This window comes from Diadema setosum, chromosome 14 (assembly GCF_964275005.1).
Source record: "Diadema setosum chromosome 14, eeDiaSeto1, whole genome shotgun sequence".
Lineage (NCBI taxonomy): Eukaryota > Metazoa > Echinodermata > Echinoidea > Diadematoida > Diadematidae > Diadema > Diadema setosum.
In genome coordinates this window covers 37,312,448-37,335,117 of record NC_092698.1, presented here as the reverse complement: position 1 = coordinate 37,335,117, position 22,670 = coordinate 37,312,448, and the positions used below count along the sequence as shown (strand labels likewise).

The 22,670-nt window shown below is 37.7% G+C and overlaps 1 protein-coding gene across 1 annotated transcript in view; it reads right to left on the bottom strand.

The window, feature by feature from the left end:
* LOC140238334 (uncharacterized) overlaps window positions 1-22,670 on the bottom strand; it is an 82,235-nt gene that overhangs the window by 37,180 nt on the left and 22,385 nt on the right. Inside the window, exons 14-15 of the mRNA XM_072318266.1 lie at window positions 8,530-8,609; window positions 4,186-4,311 (exon numbers count right to left, since the gene is read on the bottom strand). Of these exons, the coding sequence (XP_072174367.1) occupies window positions 4,186-4,311; window positions 8,530-8,609 (206 nt within the window). The remainder of the gene's footprint in view (window positions 1-4,185; window positions 4,312-8,529; window positions 8,610-22,670) is intronic.

Below are 22,670 nucleotides of genomic sequence, written 5' to 3'. Positions count from 1 at the left end.
CAGCCTCTATTACTGTCATGATCCTCTGATATAATTAATCACCCTACTTCCTATGTGTAGATGTCTCTCAAAGAATTTCCTGCAATGTCTCTTTAAACATCAAAATAACTCTGGGCACAGTTGTCCCATGCAATAAAGATGATTGTGTGGCTACAATATGACAAAGTATGATTGACCAAATCAGTTAGGCCTGAATGCATCACGTATCACAAGAGAAGGGGAGTTATTGGGATTCGTAAAACGTGAGTTGAGTGCTCAATATACCAAAATGCTAGGCCACTATTTATGATAGAGTGTCGAACAGACAAACATCTGCTGCTTTACTAGGCCTCTTTGTTATTCTGCCCTACAATATTTGCTTCTCTCACCAGGATCCATGTCTCCACCATCTGGTGCTGTATTTATCATTTCATCTCATTCTTAAATGCTATTGTTTGTGTTATCCATATGTTATCATGCTACACATGAACAATCTAACTCTCTTCTTACCCCTGTCTCTTCTCATTTCAAAGGAATTCCCATCACCATTATTTGGTGGCCATTTCCTGTTAACACCATATCTCTTTCCCTGACATACGTCAATGCATACAGATATCTCATATTTTTGTTCTGTGTCATTAATCTCCTCTTTCCACTTGTGTTCAGCTGTGAGATTTCCTACTACAACTGATTTCAAAGCTCTGTTTCACACCATTACACTGACCTTTGACCAATGGAAAGACACACACAGACATAAATACAATCACCCACACACCCACACCCCACCCACACAATAATGAAGGGATTTTGATGTGTCAGAACAGCTCCCTAATCACTTTTTCAAAATATGAATTTGGCAATAACCCCCCCCCCCAAAAAAAAGAAGAAGAAGAAGATATCTGGACATATATGAAACTTAATCTTCCTTAAAGTGATCAAACTTCAAGATTACACGTAGACATAAAAAATGGAAAATCTTCACAATTTCCCACTGGCCTTTTTTAATATCAGAACAAGAATTTACTTTGGTTTTGAAATGGCTCGGCTACCTCTAACTTCAAAAAGAATATCTGAAAAGAGAAAAATGGTGAGATGCTGAGGGAGTGGGAGAGACCCCAAGCAGATCACTCCTCCGGAGAGATCGCCCATTGACATGTCGATAGTCTCATGATCAAACGAGAGTTGTATCTATCATCGTCCCAGTACGCCAGTGATGTGTGCTCGCCCCAAGGTGTTCAAACACTGATGTCATGGATGACCGATGGGGATGACATCCCACGACTCCCTCACACGCCCCACTGGTCACAGCTGCAATTGATTCCGCTAAAGCTACCTAAACATCCTCCCCCTCTCTCCCTTCTTCCTAATAATCCAGAACGATGTAGAAATTGTCTGCAACTTTCAATATCTCCCAGGGCAGTATGATCAAACAAAGCGGAAAAGAAACAAAGTCATACAGAGTACAGTAGACACAAAAAAACTTGGCATTTTACACCACACAAGAGGGAGAACTTGTCCAGTAATGACCAAAAATACTCTTCTCATCCAAAAATCAAATCATGGTTTAATCACTTAGTAACTGATTAGGGATATCACTTAAAGTGCTGCATGTCCCTTTAATTGATATTGTCACAGACTATCCAATCCTGGATGCAACCTACAGGGTTTAATGCCCGATCATGCCGACGTAGATACTGACCACAGTTCAGTGTTGGTGTTTGGTAAGCGTACATGCACATACACATTCAATACAGGTTAGGGTCCATTAGACATCAACTCTCTTGGAATATAAATTGACAGGAAATCACATGAAGCCCACCATCTTTCTTCTCTCTCTGAGTTTTCCTCCTCCTCCCATTTCCAGTAAATTTATACTGAATTCTCTAACTCTCCTTCATTTTGATATTTGATTCATTATATCCTCCAGATTTGCTGAAGTTCCTTCTCCACTGCCTCTTTTTTGCACATTGCTTTCCATCTTATCCTAACCCATGATTTCCTTTTTTAAATCAAATTTCTACTTTAAGATGGCAGTAGTCACTTTTTATTCAATTTTCCTGTTTACATAACCCTTCCAGGATTTTATCTTTCTCCCCCCCCCCCCTTCTTTTCCTCTATGTAGAATACATATTATGGAGAAAACAACTCAGGTGATACTAACAGTCACACAACCACAAAAACAAACATGTAGGCATATTTATTGATATTGAATTGTCTGGTTTGCAGGGTTCATTTCTGATTGAGCCCAAAGTTTCTTCCTTCATATTTCTGCTGCCATTATTCATGGGAACCTTGCCTTGAGCACTGATTTGTCTAGAAGGTGACAAGTTCCTTACATGTTGTCATGATGTTGGCTCACCCCTGAATGTCATCAACACTTCAGCTTCAAACCAAAGGTTACTGCCTCCGGGGTTCTGTTTTTTTTTTTTTTTATAAAAAGACTAATACTTCACCCTTAACTGTCCTCCTTCCTAATCAACTCCAAAGGTCAATTATTGACAGCCTTAAATAAGAGAAGAACATTTTGTACATTGACAAATCTGAAATATTCCAGTCTGTTTCCCGTCAACAGCTAACCATCTGTCAATCTTTCTGTTTGTGTCTTATTCCATCACTCATCCTGTCCACCAATCTCTTTTCCTTTCTTCCTTTCATCCAAACCATTTCTTGTCATGGACAATCATTGACAATCATATCTGAATCTCCTGTATTCTGTCTCTATAAATGCTCTGCATATCCCCCCAAAAAATTGTGTTTCCATCATTACAATTTTTCTCTCCTCCCTCTATTCTACCCATAATTCCACACATTTTTTTTTTTCCAGCTGCATACAAACATTTACAATGAGCACTGGATTATCAATAACTGTACTGAATTTATCCTTTTTTCCCCATGTCTCTAGGCTTCATTTACCTTTCTGTTTGATAAGCTGGTTCCCCTGGAGGAAAATTACATTTTCTACTTCTGACACCAATCTTATACTAAAACTGTTCTACAGTAACTAAACCAAACACTTGTTTCATTTTGTGTACATTCATTCATTCCATATTGGAGAGAAAGCTATATAACAAATACAATGCATGTACAAAGCTTTATCCTCGCTTTCTAACAGTCTGACAAACAAAATTAAATTGAGCCAATGTTTGAGATTACATGTAATGAGAAATGAATCATTTGTGTAAGAGTTTTCATACCTACAGTGTAGACAATTTATTTCTTTTCCTTTATCATACTCACATACCTAGACAACTTATTTCTTGTCCTTTACCACACTCACATACCTAGACAATTTATTTTGTTTTTTCCTTCATCATAATCACTGATCTCTTTCATGTACATGTATGTTTTTTGTTTGTTTGTTTGCTGTTGTTGTTGTTTTTTTTTTTACATTGAAGTTCATGCATGCTATGGTGATGGTGTGGTGTAGGGGGAGGGGGTCAAGTTTTGGGAAGAGCTAGGTAGCATGCTGTTCTAAAATGATCATATTCCCCACATTCCTGGCTGGAATTATCAAGTCTATAGTCAGCTGGCCAAAGGGGTAACTGATGGGGCGAAATGCCGATGTCATGGTGAGTACATAGAAATACAGCCACGCACAGTGGACTGTCCAAATCAATGATAGATTGTGCCCATCTGTACCATGGGGCAGAAGTTCAACAGCAACTTCATATTTTACTTCAAACAGAATGTTTGTGAGGGTAGGTGCCCTTTGCATGCCTCCCTTGATATCCACATGATCAAGGTATTTAAGTGAATCTGCTAAAGATCAGCAAATATTTGAGGCAAAAAAAAAATTGCTTATTATGCAGGCATTTTCTTTTTTGTTGAGCACCACAAAGTATAATTCTTCATGATAAAATTCAAAAATACTGCTAAGATGTCTGACTGATGGCTTTTAATAAAGGGTCTAGGGAGTTACTCAACCCTGCCCACATCGTATCATTTGGAAAAAGAAGTCTTATAGGAAAAATAAAAAGAGCATTAAAGAACATCAATACTCCAATGTTTGTCACATCTATAGCTTCCACACAACTCATCCATGCATGTGTCTGACAAAAAGATTTAAAATCAACAGTTTATATGACCTCAGAGATATGTTTGTATGCATGACATACAGAGCAAATCTTGAATTATTTAACGCAAGATACAAAGAAGGAGGAAGAGAAGGGATGGAAGTTAGAGAAATGGGAGGCAACGTCTCCTTACCTTCATAATGCAGACCTCTTTAACCTGACAGTCTGCCTCCCCTTCCAGGTCACCCTCAAGCTTGTTGGCCGAGACGTTTCCTGGGAGGTTGCTGACATATACTGCACAATCACGCATTGATTCAACCTGTTTGTTGGGAGGAACACACGAACGAGGTTTATCATTACACACGGCGGTAATTGTGAACTCCGGATTCTACGAAAATCATACGTGTTGCCAGGAAACCAATTCATGAGCAAGCTAACGAGGAGATGTTTTGAGACACTAAGGAAAACAAGTTCCATAACATGCACAAGTCTACTAAAAAAGCAATAAATTTGATGTAATCACTTTTTGGAATCTTGCTCTATTTCACACAAAGGATACACAGTAGTTCATACTTGAATGACTCTGCTCCTTTTTCCCCTTGCTTCTAATTCTTGTCTAATACATGTAATACTTGTACCATCTTCACCTGCAAAATTCTTATTCACTGCACTGTGGAGTGGAGGGATTGTGAATTTCAACCTGACATACTGCAAATCACACAGGAGGCATACATATTGTCCAATACAGTTACAATAAGAAAAGTGATTTGGGGCACCTTTAAATGATTTTGTGGTAAGTTGTCAAAAGTGAGAACACATTGCATTATGCAATATCCATAAAAAGAAATTAACACTGTAAAGTTTGCCAACAAAATTTATTCATTTTACTTCAACAAGTTCCTAGATCATCTAGAATTCAGAAAACTAGATGATTAAACAAATTGATGAAATTTTCAGTGTAAAGTAGAATTAAAATGGGGTTTGGGGGAAGTATAGAATGATAATTATACAGCAGTGCTATTGGTTGTATAGTTTTCAGTTATATGCTTCTCTCCTTCTCTCTTTATCACACTAGGTACATACACCTAACTGAAATTAATATGATGTCATACACAATGCACGTGAATAGCTCATTATCCAGCAAGAGGAATTTCTCTGTGTTTTGTTTGGAACCCTCTTTTGCAAAGAAACATTTCTATTTCCTCACTCTATGTAAAATCTGTTTACGATAGTAAAATTGATTGTTATATTGCCATTTTGCTAGTTCCTGGTTTTCAATCAAAACGAAATATATTATCACAATTTTTCACAATTTGCTGATGATAGACACTTGATTTACATATTACTGATAGGTGACGCAGATTTGCAAAAGGGAGCTGGAGAGCAGAAAAAAAAACCCTGATAAGCTGCAGCTTTAAAGCATGGGCTTGATGCAGCAATAAATAGTTCTAAGAAAACATACATAACAAAACCTGCAGATCTTATCAATCTGGTTAGAACAGTATCAGAATCATCCAAATAGTTCCTCAGAGCAGTAGAGAGAGAGAGAGAGAGAGAGAGAGAGGGGGGGGGGGGAGCTGAGAGAGGAAACAGGTTAAAGTCACCTTGCATAGCATAGAATTGTATACATTCACACCCTAAAGATCGTCTTGGCAGTTAACACGCCAGGAGGGCAAGCAGACAATGCAGCTCAAAAACTGGGACAAAGGGTATGGGCAAACATATTCAAATACATTGCCAGACAGTGATGAGTAATCTACATTTGATGTTAAAGAGTTTAGTGAAGATAACAGAACATACCTCAGAAGCATCTTGAGGAAAATGTATATACATTTGAAAAAAAAAAATCTACTGAAATTATGATAATATGGTAGACATAATTTTGGCAATAACCTTAACCTCACATCTTATTCAAATGCTGATAATGAAGTATAACTGCAAGTTTGTACAGACAAAGATTCTAAATTTTGTTTCTTCATCATCCTTGTTTATTCTACTTCAAGCCCCGCGGTATGTCCTGCACATTGCAGAAAGCTCTCTCTTATGAATAAAAGCAGACAAATTTGCAGAGTCAGTCTGGGTAAATCAGTATGTACCTCGGCAAATTACCACTCAGCAACTAATCCCCTACTTCTGGATGCCACCACGAAAAGTGTTAAAATCCGGGCTCTGAGGGGAATATTTTCTTCCAATTTTACAAGAGTGGTAGAAGAATATGAGATAATCCTGAATCTCATTAGGATTTCTGCAAAGTGCTCTTACAGCATGGAAGCCTCAAATCTTATCAGAGAGATTTATTGGCTTTCCAACTACAAAACGACTCAAACTAACTCACAACCCTACTCGAGTCAGAATTTACTCCATGACCATACTCCATGCATGTGAAAACCAGATCTAAAACTACATCAAGAGTGAAGTCATACTGAAATTAAAAAAGAAACAACAGATGCACAACTGAAGAAAAGAAGAGTGTAATATGGAATGTTCTTGTTTTCATGGCTGACATTTAGTTCATAGATGAGAACTAAAATGTACGCCTTGGGATGTACTTTCTCCTCTACAACACAATCCTTGGAGACCCAGGACAAAACATTCCTGCTGTAGTGAATGTGTTAACATGGAGGCTACTTTCTTCAGGTGTGTCTGGCTGTATATCACAGTCGACATTATCATTCATTCCCAAGCACTCTCTTTCCCAGGTGACAACTTCAATCACAAAACCTCTCAACTATTGCCAAAATGTTATGCGTAAAAAGACACAACAAATTCTACATGAATTTCAAGGAAGCTTGTGGCCAGAATGCACAGATGATATTCTGTACCATCTCACAGTGCAGATATATGGGTATCATAAGCTAGAGTTTGAAAAAAAAAGGAAGGTGAAATGTAAGTATCACGAGGCAGTTTGCCTTTTGACCTCTGAAGTGTGGCAGAGATTTACATTTCAATCTAAAGTGGATGTGGCATACTTTTTAACGGTATGGTCTTACTTTGGAGGTCATGTGCTGCTGTTGCTGGTCTCATAAAGAAGATTGGATTTGTCGGCAGCATTGGGTTTCCCATTAGCTTCATTTTCTAAACAAACACTCATCTTACACCTAATCCCCACAACCCGAACTAATTGGGTAGTAGTAATTAATTCAATGTTGTGTCAACATGCCATATTGTGTGTACGAAACACAAACATTCGATACCGCACACTCTTCTACTCGGAGTGGCTAATTCAACTTGTCTGATTAGTCTGCTGGGCAAAAGATAGGCCTACTGCTGCTTTACGATGCATTTACGCTTCTTTACATGTTGGAATACTTTCATCTTTGGGACAATAGGCATGAGGCAAGAAAGCAGGAGATATTCTATCACATATTTCAAAAAAAAAAAATGAATGGAGTGGTTGGTTTCTTGAAATAAAATATCAGACGGCAGCAATTCTTTTTTTTAATAAGCCTTACTGATTTCTGTAAGCTGTTGTATGTATATGACCACAGGCACAAATAAGATACCCTGATACAGTGCTCTAAGGGTTGCAGGAAGTGAAGAACTTCAATACAAATTATTGTCGAAACACTGAATAAGAGAATAAGGAAAGATTTTTATATCATCAGCATAGAAAAAAAAAGGAAGAAGGTTAACAAATGTTCTTCCTTGTGCATTCCTGGCTCAAAGAGTAGTCTGGCTCATGAAAGTGAATTCAATTTTGAAAAGTCTTTAATTGATCAAAACTGAGAAGATTTAGGAAGTGTAGCTGCTACATGAAACATTTATGTTAAATGGATGGTACAGTATTGGTGGAGATGAAAATTGGGCTTTTAACTTTTTGCGAGATACCAAGAAAACACATGATATAGTACAGAGCATACCATTTTAAGAGGAATTCAAAGTTTATTTGATGAAAATCGGGTTTGGAATGACTGAAACATCCACAACCAAAGTAAAACAAAGCGATCGCAATAAAGTGTGGGTCCCACACTTTATTACAATCACACTTTTTTTGATATCTCAGCCACTTCAAAACCAATTTTCATCAAATAAAAGTTGGATTCCTCATAGAAATACATGCTCTTTCATATTTCATAAGAGGTTCCTCATTATCTCACCAAAAAAAAATGTTAGAAACCTGAAATTAGGTCTCAACCAAAACTATACGATCCCTTTAATGAAGAGTATATTCTCAATAAACCCTCACTGTTAGAATTAAACATGAAAGTCATGATGTCGAGACTGGAAAGTTTGATTCTTTCCCTGGCATATCTCACCTTCTCGACACCTTATGAAACTGACTGTTTCTGTGGAAGCAACCAAATTCTGCCATGTAATCTTCATCCAGCACCACATGGTTGCTGATCAATCTAAAAAGTTATCAATTGGACCTGCTTTGCTCACAGCATTCTAGATAAGATGTGTGACAGAGAATGTCTAAGAAACCAGGCTGACATCTTTTCATATCAGCTAAGAATGAAAGAATCCCTATTCCGTAGGAATAATGCCAGTGGTTAAAAGGAAGTGTGGAAAGGGGAAAATCAGGGATGATGAATACCTTCAGCCATGATGGGACACTTGGATCCTTCTTGATACCAATGACTGCTTCCCAAGAGGCTGCCGAGAGCTCGGGTTGACCTGGAAGAATAGAGAACGTGAGATGAAAAACTGTGAGGAAGAAACAATCATGCCAGCAAGGATGAAAGTTTAGAAACAAATTTATATGCATCAAGAAACCTGGGTGTGGCTCGTGGAACAAGGCTGGTTGAAAACATTCAATGTACCCCTTAATCTCCTTGGTATTCAATCCCTCAACCATAATTCAAAAAGCGTCTCCACTGATCTCTTGCATGAAACACAAACTAACAAATCATATCCATGTCCTCCTCACCACTCCCACACCACTCCATTCCTATCAATATGAGATTATCATATTATCATCTTCTATTATTATTTTGTTAGGTTTGTGACAAGAAAAACAATTAAGGAGATGTAGTATGTCAATTACTGTACATATGATGTATGATACATGTTTGTCATTGTCTTTCAGCTTTCTTTGTTTTTTGTTTTGTTTTTTTACTCAGCAAGATATCATTTCACAACCCTTGACTAAAGGCATTGAAGCATCAAACACCTTGATGCCAACTGGTACATACCACTACATTTGATCCAGGTATCAACACAGTATAATGATGTACACCATACTGACAATGACTTTTACTGCATCTACCACTGCCTACAATACACTCAACCAATACAATCAAACTTTGTCCAACATTTCATCCACTAAGTGGTCTATTAAACAATAACCACATACAAAGTCTCACAAAACTATACTTCTTAGATATTTACAAATTGATGCCTTGCACAATGTTGATGTACCAAATTTGACATACCATGTGAATTATTTCTTACAAATTGGAGTCAGGAGTCAAATCTCATCATATGACTGACTTGAACCCCCTGATTCATCATATATATATATTGTCCTTAATCTAATCAGGGAGTTGCAGTGCAGTAATTTACTTTTGTAGGATGGAACTTGGTGATTATAACACCACTTTTTTGTTCAGGTTATAGTGCCACAGACAAGAAAGAATCTAGCACTGACTTTTGGCCTTGATATGATCAGAGTAATTTTCTTTCCACAAATCTTGTCAAGTTTTATGTCCATGTCATGATAACATCAAACTTGATGAAAATCTAATGCAAGCTAAGACATATCAGCTGTAACATGGGTCAGGATAGCGTGATAGATTTGGTGGGCAAACAAAAGACAGACTGTAACACTTACAACCTTATTAAGAAGGCAGATAGGAACAATTCAATCCCCTCATCTAAAATCGAAGCATGTCTCAACATCAATCCATTCATCACTTTCTCCTTCATGCACAATCTTCTCACCAGCCCGATATCTTTTTTAAAACTCTCTCTCTCTTCTAAAATCTGCCCTGTATCCATCCATTCACCCACCTCATTTATCATGTATGTAACACAATATCACAGCTAGAAAACTAACTGTATGTTGACTTCACTGTCAAGTGGCGTGACTTATTGATAACACAGATTATATCTCAGTCTCAATTCTATTGAGACACTCATTCTTCTTGTTTTTTTTTTCTATTTTCTTTTATGAAGACAATGAACATCATGAGGTAGAAAATGTTTTTTTTTTATATTTCTTTTAGATAATTAAAGGCACAATCTGTTTGTGGGTAAGGTAGGAGTGTAAATGTGACTGGCTGGCTAAAAACCCACAATAAGTAGGCCAAAATCAATTTTCTTTGCTCTACTTAGTTTGAAAGAGTGATCTCTAAGCTGTAAAATGATATAACTTGTTCAAAATGGACTACACTAACTCATTAAAAAAAAGTGATTAAAATAAGAGAGAGTTAGGAGGTGCAGTGTCATAGAAATGGGAAATGAAATTGTAATAGGATTTAAAGATGAGGGTCACTCAGGAGTGCTATGCAGAAGTATCAATAAAAATCAGCATAAAAGCAGTGCCTGTTCCAGAAAAGATGGTCCAGAAAACTGCTAATATCTAGATTTTGGTTTCGTTTTAATCTGCCAAATGTTGACAATACACATACATTGTACATAGAGAAGAGCTTACTCTCCCAGGTAACACAAGCTTTAAAAATTTGGGTTATTCAACCCAAATGATTATTTTGGTCCATTACAGAGAATACTAATAATAATATGTGACATTTTGTGGGTTTTGAGCTGGGTGGTCACAAACATCAAATAGAACATTGTGATAAACATGTTTTTTTTTTTTTCATTTTTTTATGCATTAGGATAGCCAATATCAGATGATTGTACCCAATTGCTAGATTATCACCTGATTGCCGTGTTTCATGCTACGATGCCCAAAGAAGCCTACGATACTTCCAACCACGCTTCGCGTGGTTTCATTCGACTGATTTCATGCGTGGTGTCTGAATCATTGCTCCATTGGGATACAGTTTACATTATGTTCTGATTACACGATTTACTACTACTTCAACAACTATACGAAAGACATTCCAACGGAATTCAGTTGAATGCTATTATATCCTTTCGGTGTGCACTTCAGTCATTTGTGATTATTTTTTTCATCTTTCATGATTATTTCCACTAACATCATTGTTAAAATCAAATGCATTACCAAGGAACTATACATTATACGAGTACACACATCCAGCTACCTAGCTATTACCTAGCTATATCATGGCATTCATAAGGCACAAACACCTAATTGTAAAGAAGGGAATGTGTACATCATGAAATTATCAAATTTGTCTGGTGAAATGGCAGATTTACATGAAGTGGAAAGCAGATATTGTTTGATTTGATCTAATCTCAAACTCCCATGTAATTCTTTGTGCCTTAATCTTTGCAAGATTACTTTCACATCAATGAACACCAAGAGCTTTTAGATGATTATGCTGAAATATTTCGAGGCTAATTTTATGCTTCTCATAGAGTGGGCACACACTCCGTAACAGTCTTCAATATTGGAAAACAAACAAACAAACAAACATGATAGTCATGCAGAGTATCATGAACAATAATTATTGTAAAATTTCCTAGTATGCTATAGCATATGTGATGCTGATACAAACTTAAAAAAATGCAAGATATTTTATCTTCTTTTATATCATCAACAGTGTGCACTATCTCAAACAATATACATAAATCTAACTCAAGGTGAAGTCAAGTACGATGATATCACATCATTTGGCAATGTATTACTCTGTGTGACATCTCCAGCCTATGATATGCATGCATGTGTGCACTTGAGCCCGCTGAGGCTTTTTCTGTTTATTCAGCAAGAAATTCCTTCAGCTACATCAAGACATCTCTTTTACTGTGGTGATGCTTTTTATCAACCTCATCAAAATGCATCCTCAGTCATATATCAGCGCTGCCTGACAGACAGCCGGTGCTGCAGAGCAGCTGAGGCACGCAGCGTACCGTCCCGTCCAGCGTTAACTAGCTTCCTCAGTGTCTAATTACAGCTGGGCGGAGGATCGCCCCTGTGACAGCGAGAAGACACTTCATGACACCTTCATCCCGAGCCCACCTAGACCCCAAAGTCTCCGCCCGCAGCCCCTTCTTGCGCTCAGAGAGGTATTGACATGATTGCACAACAACTCTCTATTCTCCTTGCTAATGCAAAAAAAATATATATATATATATGAAGCTGGTAACAGTACTTTAAGATCATCAGTCAAAGGTGTATTCACATCATGAATGCTCCTGCATTCATAAACATCATTGTCTCTGTGTTGTTTGGTTTGGTTTGGGTTCTGGTATTCTCCATTGGCCACATCTGAGATAAAGTTTCGGAGGACAGAGTGAGGATGAAAAGAGAGAGCCCCTGGAAAAAATGATTGATGACACCCTGGCAGAGGACACTTGATAGATTGGGGCAGGAGGACGAGGGAATGATATCAGGAGTAAACAGAGGCCACAAACACTCCCTTCCTCTCCTTCTCACTCTCTTGGCATCTGTTTTCAAAGATTGCCATTTGTACTTAAAGAAAACCTTCCTCGATTATAAATACAAAAACATCATTCCACAAAGGTGATGGAAATGAAATCAACAACTACAAACTGCGATGGACATGCTTGGCATATTTATCAACAGAGTGTAAAAATTATGCCATGTGGATAAGAAAGCAAAATTTTCCTTTGACAGTTCACAACTGCATATTGTAAAATTAATCACACAAAATGCATAAAAAAATGGACCACAGCTAGAGGAAACAGATCAACATCCTGTTGAGCGAACTGTTCACTTGAAGCAGAAACCTCTAAGTTTATGCAGAACTGCACTACATCTTTAAACAAGACAGGTTGACTTAAAATAAAAATCATTTACATGAAGTTGCTCATAACTATGTGGGATTTCACAGTGTCTCCCAAATGCAGTACTACAACGTAAGAGTCCAGCATGCCGTATTAAGCAACCCCTGGATACCTGACTATGAACCCAATGTTGTGGCGCATCTACAACATATCATCAAGCTGATGAACAAAATATCTCACATATCGATGCATTAATGGGTCTGCAGACAGACTAATGCCATGTTCACTGTCTCACAGGTGCTCGCATCTGCTATTAAACTGACAGCAATCTGTATAGGATAGTTGAACTTCAAACAGACTTCACAAGCACTGTCATCGACAATATGTAAGTCTTACCTTGCCGGGCTAAATTTGCTAACAATGATATCAAACAAAATAATGACAATAAACAGTCCCTATTTTTGTGAATGGGCCTAATGGACTCTGTGTTGGGCCTAATGGACTCTGGAAGCTGTCACACAGCAGTGTTACAGCTATCTCTAACATCAAACCTACCAGGGTAGAGCAAAGAATGGACAGAAATCTAAACTATGTTAAATATCCACTCAATTAATGTACGGTACACTAAAACTCCGTCATAAGAGTAACAACGTCACCGGAAACACCCAATTTCATCTACTTATAACCGGCATCTCATTATAAATTGATTTAAACAGAGACAAGCAAAATACAATGGTGGAAAATCAGGACTGCAGAATTCACCTCGTTAAAAGCGGTACCTCATTGTGAGCAAGCTCGTTACATGAGGTTTCCCTGCACAAACATAAAAAACTTTGAAAGCGTCATCCATTCAAGAGCCTGAAAGCAACTAAAGCCTCTTTTATTTAAAACATCTTTTATTTCCTACTTACATGAATGCAGCATCTATGTATGAAATGCAAGAGTGATTGTGGCAGCATGCTTCAGTTTGAACCACCATTCCCAGTGCAAGAGCAAACCCTCATACTACAGCAATCACATGATGTATAACAAGGAACAACTTAACCCGTTGAAGATGGTTTGATTTTGCTACAACAAGCATTTCTCATAGACACCTGCCCGACTGTACTCGGGACTCGTCCCCAACGGGTTAATGATCTCAAAGCTCTCCATGCTTGAGAAAGGTTTATATTTCTGCACATCACTCAAGATTCAGTCTCTACTGCAAGAGCTGGTGGGGAAAAAAAAAAGAATCATTTACTACATGTGTGCATGGGTGAATCACTTCTCTAGCACTCCCAAAAGCCTGCATGCATTTCAAGCATCATTGTACACACCAAGTGCACCGTACATAAATAACCACAGGCATACATGCTGGGGACTAGGCGGGGCAAGTTCAATAAACTCTTGGTCGATCACCACCCCTCACTTGGATAGCCCTTTAAATCCTGCACGGTTCTATAAAGGAGAAACCAGACTATTCAAGCTGTCTTCATCAGATAAAATTCTGAAATCTCTTGATTGCTTTATATCTGTGTACGTGACCCTGGATTTGAAATGTGCATATTGTAAAACGAGCAATGCTCATGTGCACTTTAATTTTGTGAATTTTGTTACAGCCTACATTCATGAAATTAAAATGTACGTGAAAATTATTGTCTACCTTGTATGCATTGACAGCAAGTGACAATTCGCGACAATTTCAAGCTGTGAAAAAGGTTTCGGCTTCAATTTGTGAAAATTTTATGTCTTTTATATCTTGCTTTCCAGTACTATTGTGTTGTAAATGCTGTGGTGATATTTGATATGATTCCTAGTTATCAGTGAAAAGGGAACGGTCAGCCCTGTCTTGCGGTATCCAAATTACAGGGCTCTGATGACGCATAGATCATAACTACAGGGAATCATTATAATATCTTGGAAGTTAAGGGTTGATATATATGACTGAATGCATAATAACTTTGAATTGGCAGATTGAGCACCTATATTTCATATATCAATGTATATAATATGTCTAATTCAGATACTGGGCATAACACAGATCTCGTTCATCTGAAATAAAGCTGGTTGGTAAGATAGGTAGCTAGATTGATTAACTGAATGAGTGATATAGTATAGTTACATAGAGAGATGATATTACCATTGAGCACAAATTATTTGAATCCCTTTAATAATTACATCTTGCATGGCTTGCATTTAATTGTCACCCTAATCTAGCAAATTTTAGCAAATTATACAAATACACTTTGTATATGTTTACTACAGTAGAAAGAAGTCCAAATGAAATGCTCTAAACTACTAAAAAACATTGTAATAGGCACATACTTGATCAATCACCGCAAGAGTGCTGTATGCATTCCGTTTGAACACTGTAACCCTGGTGCTGAATTTGAGACTGTCATGAATGATATCAACCACAGAGAAGGTCTCTCTACATGATAGATAAAAGTGAAAATACATATTGCATTTCCACAGTGGAAATTGAACATCTTCTGTTTTTCTAGATGACTGAGCACATTTTATGATGTTGTCCTTTTTTTTCATCCTCATTCTTTCCAAAACCCCATTCCCCTACGTTTTCATTTAACTATAACCACAGCATCTCACGCTTAAGTGCCCACAGAAGCAAAACTGCGGGACATGAGGGCTTGATGATGGAAACCAAACATCACAACCGATGTTCTCATGAATGCAAATGGGCCTTTCAAATCCAATATCTTACTCACTGCATAACCAGAATGTATTTCCTCAGGCAGCAATCAGTCGGTTCAACCACACTGATAAGGCGCTGAATTCATATTTCCATCTCCACAGAACTGCCAGCGTTGCAGAAGCAAACACAAAAACACACAGTTTATAGCCCTCAGATGAAATTCAATAACCCAATATCAGTTTGTGGACAACACAGACCATATTGCGCCAAAGACAACGGGCTATGCAGACACTGAAGTTTAAGCAAACATTCTGATTTTGCATCTGTTGTTTGTGCACAAGACTATTAATCAATGCAAATAGACTTACCCCTCCCTACATAACCCTCTCTTATCTTAAAGATGGCATTTCACAAATGAGACATATGCTCACAAGGGGAACATATCTCCAGAGCTGAGAGCCATCTGTTATTTGAGGAAACAAATACACGGCGGGCCCATTCAATCTAATCTCAACTAAATTCAATTTGATTTCATCATGCCAGTATCTTCAGCATCCGGGATGGGAATGCTAGGGACCCTACAGGAACCTGTAAGATGTCCACAATAAGTGGCTCATTATATTTTGCAGTCAGAAGTCACCTGCCACTGGTTTTAATGACAACATCAAAAGGATTTATTTAAGGGAATAAAAAGGCACCAGGGTCCCAATTCTAATGCAAGTTGTACCATCACAAGATCTCTATATGTTTGGCTGAAAGAAAGCTAGGAAAAGAAAACTTGCAATTGATGATTCAAGCTGTGAGTAGTTTCTGTGAACTCCACACAATGGAAGAAAGTGAGGTACTCAAACAACAGAGGGAAATTTCAGTGCTGTTGGCATTTTTAAGTAAATTGTGTAATCATTAAAAGCAGGACCTAGAGAAATAAAGTTGTCTGTAATGCTAATATGAGTACAGTAATGAACCACAAGATATTATATTCAGATAAGTATCAACTTGCCCCCTTTTCTATCATGAATTAATTTTCCCAGCTTTTCTAGCATGAGACCTTGCAGAGCTATCCTTTGATGCAATTAACACAATGAATAAGGAGAGGTAATACATTCTGCTCCCAAACTTTGCACAGGTACTGCTCTTGATGATTGATACTTTTTTTAATTGTAAACATCAATATGTACATTGTGCTTAACTCTCCCAATACCTCCTTGTTCACTGTGAACTGCATTCCAAGGCAGTAGTCCTGAGTTAATTCAGTTTAATCCTTATATGCCAAGATAATCAGCTTAACTTGCAAAGCTTTTTCATCAGAATTCAATAATTAATCCGAATTCAATAATTAATCCAAGCTTGACTCAGTTGTGAAGTTATTAAGTTCACTCAGATGTAGCAGTATGTCTCAGTCTAACAGGAATGCCAAGATGACACACTAAGGATTAAGGGGATTAGGTAATCTCTATACATTGACAATTAATTTCCAGACATCTGTACCAATCGGCTCACAAGGTTTAAAACTGATGGCACACATTCATCTTTGAATAAATATTTTGAAGGAACATATGATGTGCTAACATTAAGACTTAATACTACAATAAGGCAACATGGTCACTCGAAAAAAAAAACTGTCGGTTGGGATGCTATAAGCATGTTTACTTTGTAATTCACACTGTTTTGCCATTTGGAGTGCACTTCAGAGGCACAAGGAGTTGTTTAAACACAGTTTAGAGTGTTGGATGGTTGGAGATGACAGAGCTTGGAAATAGCTCCATGGATTGGTCTCGACGATGTAATTTTCACATACCCTGGTTCTCCCCTCGCCCTCTGTCACCGCACACCACCCTGATCACATTGTGACAACAGATAGAGTTGTGGGACGGTTGTTCTTCTAACCAATCAGAGTTAGCAGCTTACCGTGCCATGCATACCATTGTGACCGCCCCTAACCAGCCTGTGTGATGTGGTGTGGATGGAATACTTGATCTGCTAGGAATTCACCCACTCCACATACTTTCAATCTACTTGTTCTCTAGCTGCACTCTTCCTTACGATTCATGTCTTTATCTCTTATTACTTTTAATCTTTAATAAAAATCTATTTCATCTTACCAAATTGATCATTACTGCATTGGCTAAATCATCAATTCTGCGAATCGTATTTGTTGTGTTAATCACCTATTCTCTTTGTAAAATTCAGAAGACTTTAGCCTGCAGTACCTCGATGATAAAGTCTTTGGTAGAGTGTATTTCATTGTGACAATGTCACAACACAAATATACACTCAGTTGCAAATTTAAGTGTGAAAACAATACTTTTGACATGTATCAAAAAGGTGGAGGCATATGCGTAACTGAAGGATCTACTGTATATGCTGTATATTTTGCAGGGTTTTTATTGTTGCAAACTTTTTTGAGTCAGGTGCTATTTGCATATTTAAGAACATGCAAAAATATAAATTCTAATCCCAAGATGAATGCGATGCACAAATAATTTTGGTATGTAATACATGAGAAGGTGCATGATGATACTGTATTCCACGGTCGCAAATTCAACCACTCGCAAACTTGTCCTGGTTCACAAAAAATTAAACTCGCTAAATGTATGGTGCATACAGTACACTACCCGATACACTACAACACATCCTAATGTGATAATACAAGAGACTGTTTGTGTGTCAAAGTTGGGCCCATTGCTCCTGGATGGGATTAAGAGATCTGCATATCTTTCACCTCCACTTCAGGCAAAGGCATTGCTGGAATTCCCCAAGTTCATATATCTTCTATGCAACATCTGATATGTACTAGTTATTTCATATTAGTCTTTTTCTCTAGGCTACATCTAATGCCTTTACAAATTCTATTAGTAGGTGAAATATATATATACACACACATAAAAGGAATGTAAATGGTTCACTGCAAGCCAAGTATCTGGAATGCTAATTGCACTCAAAGCAGTGACATAGGGGGATAACGTTGGACTAACAAATGTCTCGGCCTGCATTCACTGGTATTCTACTACATCCAATGAGAAAAAAAAAAAAGAAGTATCCTTCTAAGGAGTACACCTCCAAGGCTTAAGGAATTGATGAAAAGGTAAGGGGAGCAGTAGGGAGTATCTATTAGTGACAGTGAAATTGAACATTGATGTGACATACACTGTATTGAGCAGAGCTTGAAGTGTACTTCTGCTCCCACTCAAATATATCACGAATTTATTCCACCAACCACCAATAAATACACAAAATACACAAGTGATATACAGATGATGTTGTGTAGAAATATTAAAGTAAAAGTAGTGTATGAGTTAATACACCAAGGCAAAATCACACATTTCTCTGTCATTATTTTCTCTTCCTTTGGCAGATCTTTAGTAGATATGAAAGTAGCCAAGCTCTTTCTCTATCTACACATCTACAAAAAATACTCACATAGTATATTCATCAGAAAGGTTCTTTTTTCAACAATGACTACCATGCTTTGTTCCCAACTCTTTATTTCTACCTGATCTATTTCTAAATCTGGTCACAATTTCCTGGTTCCAGCTTTCATCTTAGAAGAAATAAGAACTATTCCTTGTTACCAGGATTTACCTTCAAGAAGGTGTCGGACTAATACAGAAAAGTTCTTAACTGTGAAAAATTGCTGTGAATAATTTTGCTATGCAATCACACTAAATGATCCTTAAGACATAGTATCCACTGCCCCCTAAAAAATGTTGAGTGTTCTATCAAATCAAATAAAAAAACAAATAACAGATAAATGAATAAATAACATTTTGTTATTTTATAAAATTTCTGACTACTGGTAAAAAAAAAAATAAATAAATGGTGTTCACATCAAAGGAAACATTTAAGTTAGACAAACCTTATTTGTGCATTGCCATGGCTAAAAGAAAAAAAAAATTATAGAACACAAGAGTACATCCTCACTCAATTTATCTACACCAATACCAGAGAATAAATGTACAAAGCACCTTACTCAAAACTGAGGTTGGATCATTTTCCACACACACATTCACATTCAGATAATCAAATGCTCTGTGTAGTTGCACTAAGCCACTATAATTGGACATGACTAATTTGAAGGAAATGAAAAATGTCAACTGGGGATTTTTATACTGTTTGCAGCTCACGCCCATAAGATTAGAATGACAAGATCTATAAACTGCGGCATGTGAGGCTGTGCACACACTGTTGCAGATGTCATCCAGTCTTTTGAATCCAATGTATAGTGTGCAGAAATCCTACGAGGATTGTACAGTTATCACATCAGGGAACACTTTGCTTTCTCACCATACCCCCTGGGATGAGGGAGAGAGAATGCCAACAGTGTCCAACTTCTAAAGTGAGTGGTAAATTGCATATCCCGTGGCTGGGAATACATTGCATGTTCTCAACATCGGCAATCCTTCACACAACTCTCCAAGTCTAGCACAGCTGGAGGTAACAGGTGATTCTACCGACATGTCGCAGACTTCACTCAGAAAAAGGGGATATAAGATGACAGTGTGGTTTGGTTACTGTCAGACATGTCTGCAAGGCGCAGTGGTACCCTATCATCTATCTATACATTCTGGGAAACGGGCTGTGAATTTGGCGTTTCGTAATGAAAGGGGTTTGGGGACACTGGAGATATCTATGCTTCTCATCACAAATTGGCTCAGTAGAGGACAATCACCCGTAGCCTAAATTCTCTTTTTAACTACTTGAAGACCATCAAAGACACAGACATTGGCTGAGCCACACATGAAGTCAGTGCTGCCATTTCTCACATAAGTCGTCTGCTGAGAATGAGACGGGCGCTAAGTGGTCATGAACACTATGGGTTTAGTGGCAACTTAACGCCCTTATCATTCTCAGCCGACGAAGTGTTGCTATTGTCGCAATGTACTTTGATGTTAACAATAGCAATGAACAACAACAAAGAATATCACATGTATACAAGTGTATTTTCTCAAGAAGCAACCCAAAGGGAGATTCATGCAATGTGATTTGATCAAATCGTCACATTACAATCATCCTTTTCAGCCTTTTATTTTTTGCTTGCCATGTGTATACTGTGCACTTGAATTACTTAACTCATACAACATACCATATCACATCCACTTTCAGTCAAACAAATACTACGACTGAAAACCAATCACCAATTGCTAGACTTCCCTCTATAACACTAACTCCACACTTCGTACATTTTATGATTTCTGTGCTTCCACTGTATAAATCAAGATTCACATGAAGGGACAGTCATGTATCTCACAAATAGGATAAATGGACAATTCTAGAGTTTTGTGAATTGCAGATAACACTACACTATGCCCCCCCCCCCCCCCACCAAGAAGAAGAAGAAGGTTTAAAAAATGAAACAAGATCCTCAGTGACTTCCCCACGCTCTGACCACTGTACCAGCCACAAGCTGGGAAGCAGGGGAACGCTGGGTAAATTCCCTTGGAAACAGGTTGATAAATCACCACATGCATCATTACCCACACCCTTAAATACCAGGAGAGGTGTGAAAACATGTACGCCTGTGTGGGAATCCCTCTCTACAAGGCACTGATTCGCACATAATGCCTCTCAGCACTGCCAGTGCTCTTTACCCTTCTAATCACACAATTTGCAATTTTGCATGTGCGTGTTCACTAACCGTCCTACTTTAACACCTTTGGATTACACCATCTATATATGATGCACTTACATGTGAATGGTGAATGCACTAAAGTTCATTTGAGTCAATCTATCATTTTTTTGTCTAAACATTCCTCACCTTTTTATCCTGCTGTATTGTTTTCACAGCCAGAGTTTGAAGTCTTAGTAAAATACAAGTAGGTTTCATGACTTCATATGATAACAGCAGCACCAGTGTACAGAGTGGTAGTAGAAATATCACCATCAATGGCAATTTACTTTATGAGTGCCATGGACACAGATACCTGTGCAACATTCAGACATTGCACTTTGCCACAGTGCTCTGGGTTGATCACAAAGTATCAATTCATGCTTTTAAAATGAAATTCTTTGTACCAAAATGGCCAGAGTCATAAATGCAAGATTTTTCAAAGAAACCTAGCACGTAAAGATGATTCTGCAAACAAGGTATTAGGATAACTGGAAAGCTATTTCTTTTACTTGCCAAATTGTGAGGTAGCTCTATACTTCATTAGACATGCTTCAAGAGCATACACATCATCACCAGAAGAAATTCATAATGGATAATTGTCATACCTTCCATACAGTCTCCTTACCTCATAGAAGAAACATACACAAATGTATGCACAGAAAGAATGATAGCAGCAGCAGCAGTAGTAGTAGTAGTAGTAGTAGTAGTAGTAGTAGTAGTAGTACTAGTAGTAGTAGTAGTAGTAGTAGTAGTAGTAGTTGTAGTAGTAGTAGTAGTAGTAGTAGTAGTAGTAGTAGTAGTAGTAGTAGTAGTAGTAGTAGTAGTAGTAGAGGTTGCAGTGGTAAAATAGGTACGGTAGTAGTGAAACAAGAGCAGCAGCTTGTTGAAAAAGTTGAGGTTTGCAGTAGCTGTGGCAGTGGTGCTGTGTAGTCTAGGTACTGTTCGACCTCGATTATCTGGCCTCCTTTTATCCAGAAATCTCTATTATCTGGATGTGTCCATGCAGTGGAGGACTTTTTTTTTTTATCCAAAAATTGAGAAAAAACAGTTACTTTAAACTCAATTAAAATTTCTACAAAACTCACATGATTTACCTACAATATTCCTGACAGAACTAACATAAATTCACACCACATTATCATTGTTAAAAGTAAGGGACTACACTTTAGTGCAGGCTAGCATAGATTACATCACCGGTGCGGGGTACGCTACCTGCCTAGCTGCCAGTGCACTGGGACGGCAGCTTGGATGGCAGCTATATACATTAACATTGTGTCTCCCATATCCGGCCAATTCGCTTATCCGGATGAGCGCCAGTCCCAACATGGTGGGATAATCAAGGTCGAGCTGTAGTTCTGTTTTGCTAACAAACCCCACCAATCAAGAAGATATGATGCTATCTCCTCTAACAAATGCAGGTCAGGGCATTACAATTACATACACCAGTGCTAAACTCAAATATCTAAGCATTACAGCTTATTTTGTTTTCAATAACGATCATTACTAAGATGAAAAATATGTAAAAAATAAGAACAACTTGAAGACAATTCACATTCATTTCTTCAACATAACCACAACAATAGCTTTCATTACTTTTTGGACAAGTATGGCTAAGTTTAATGTTTCTGTAGACATCCTGTTTTGGCAAAAGGGAAATTGCTAA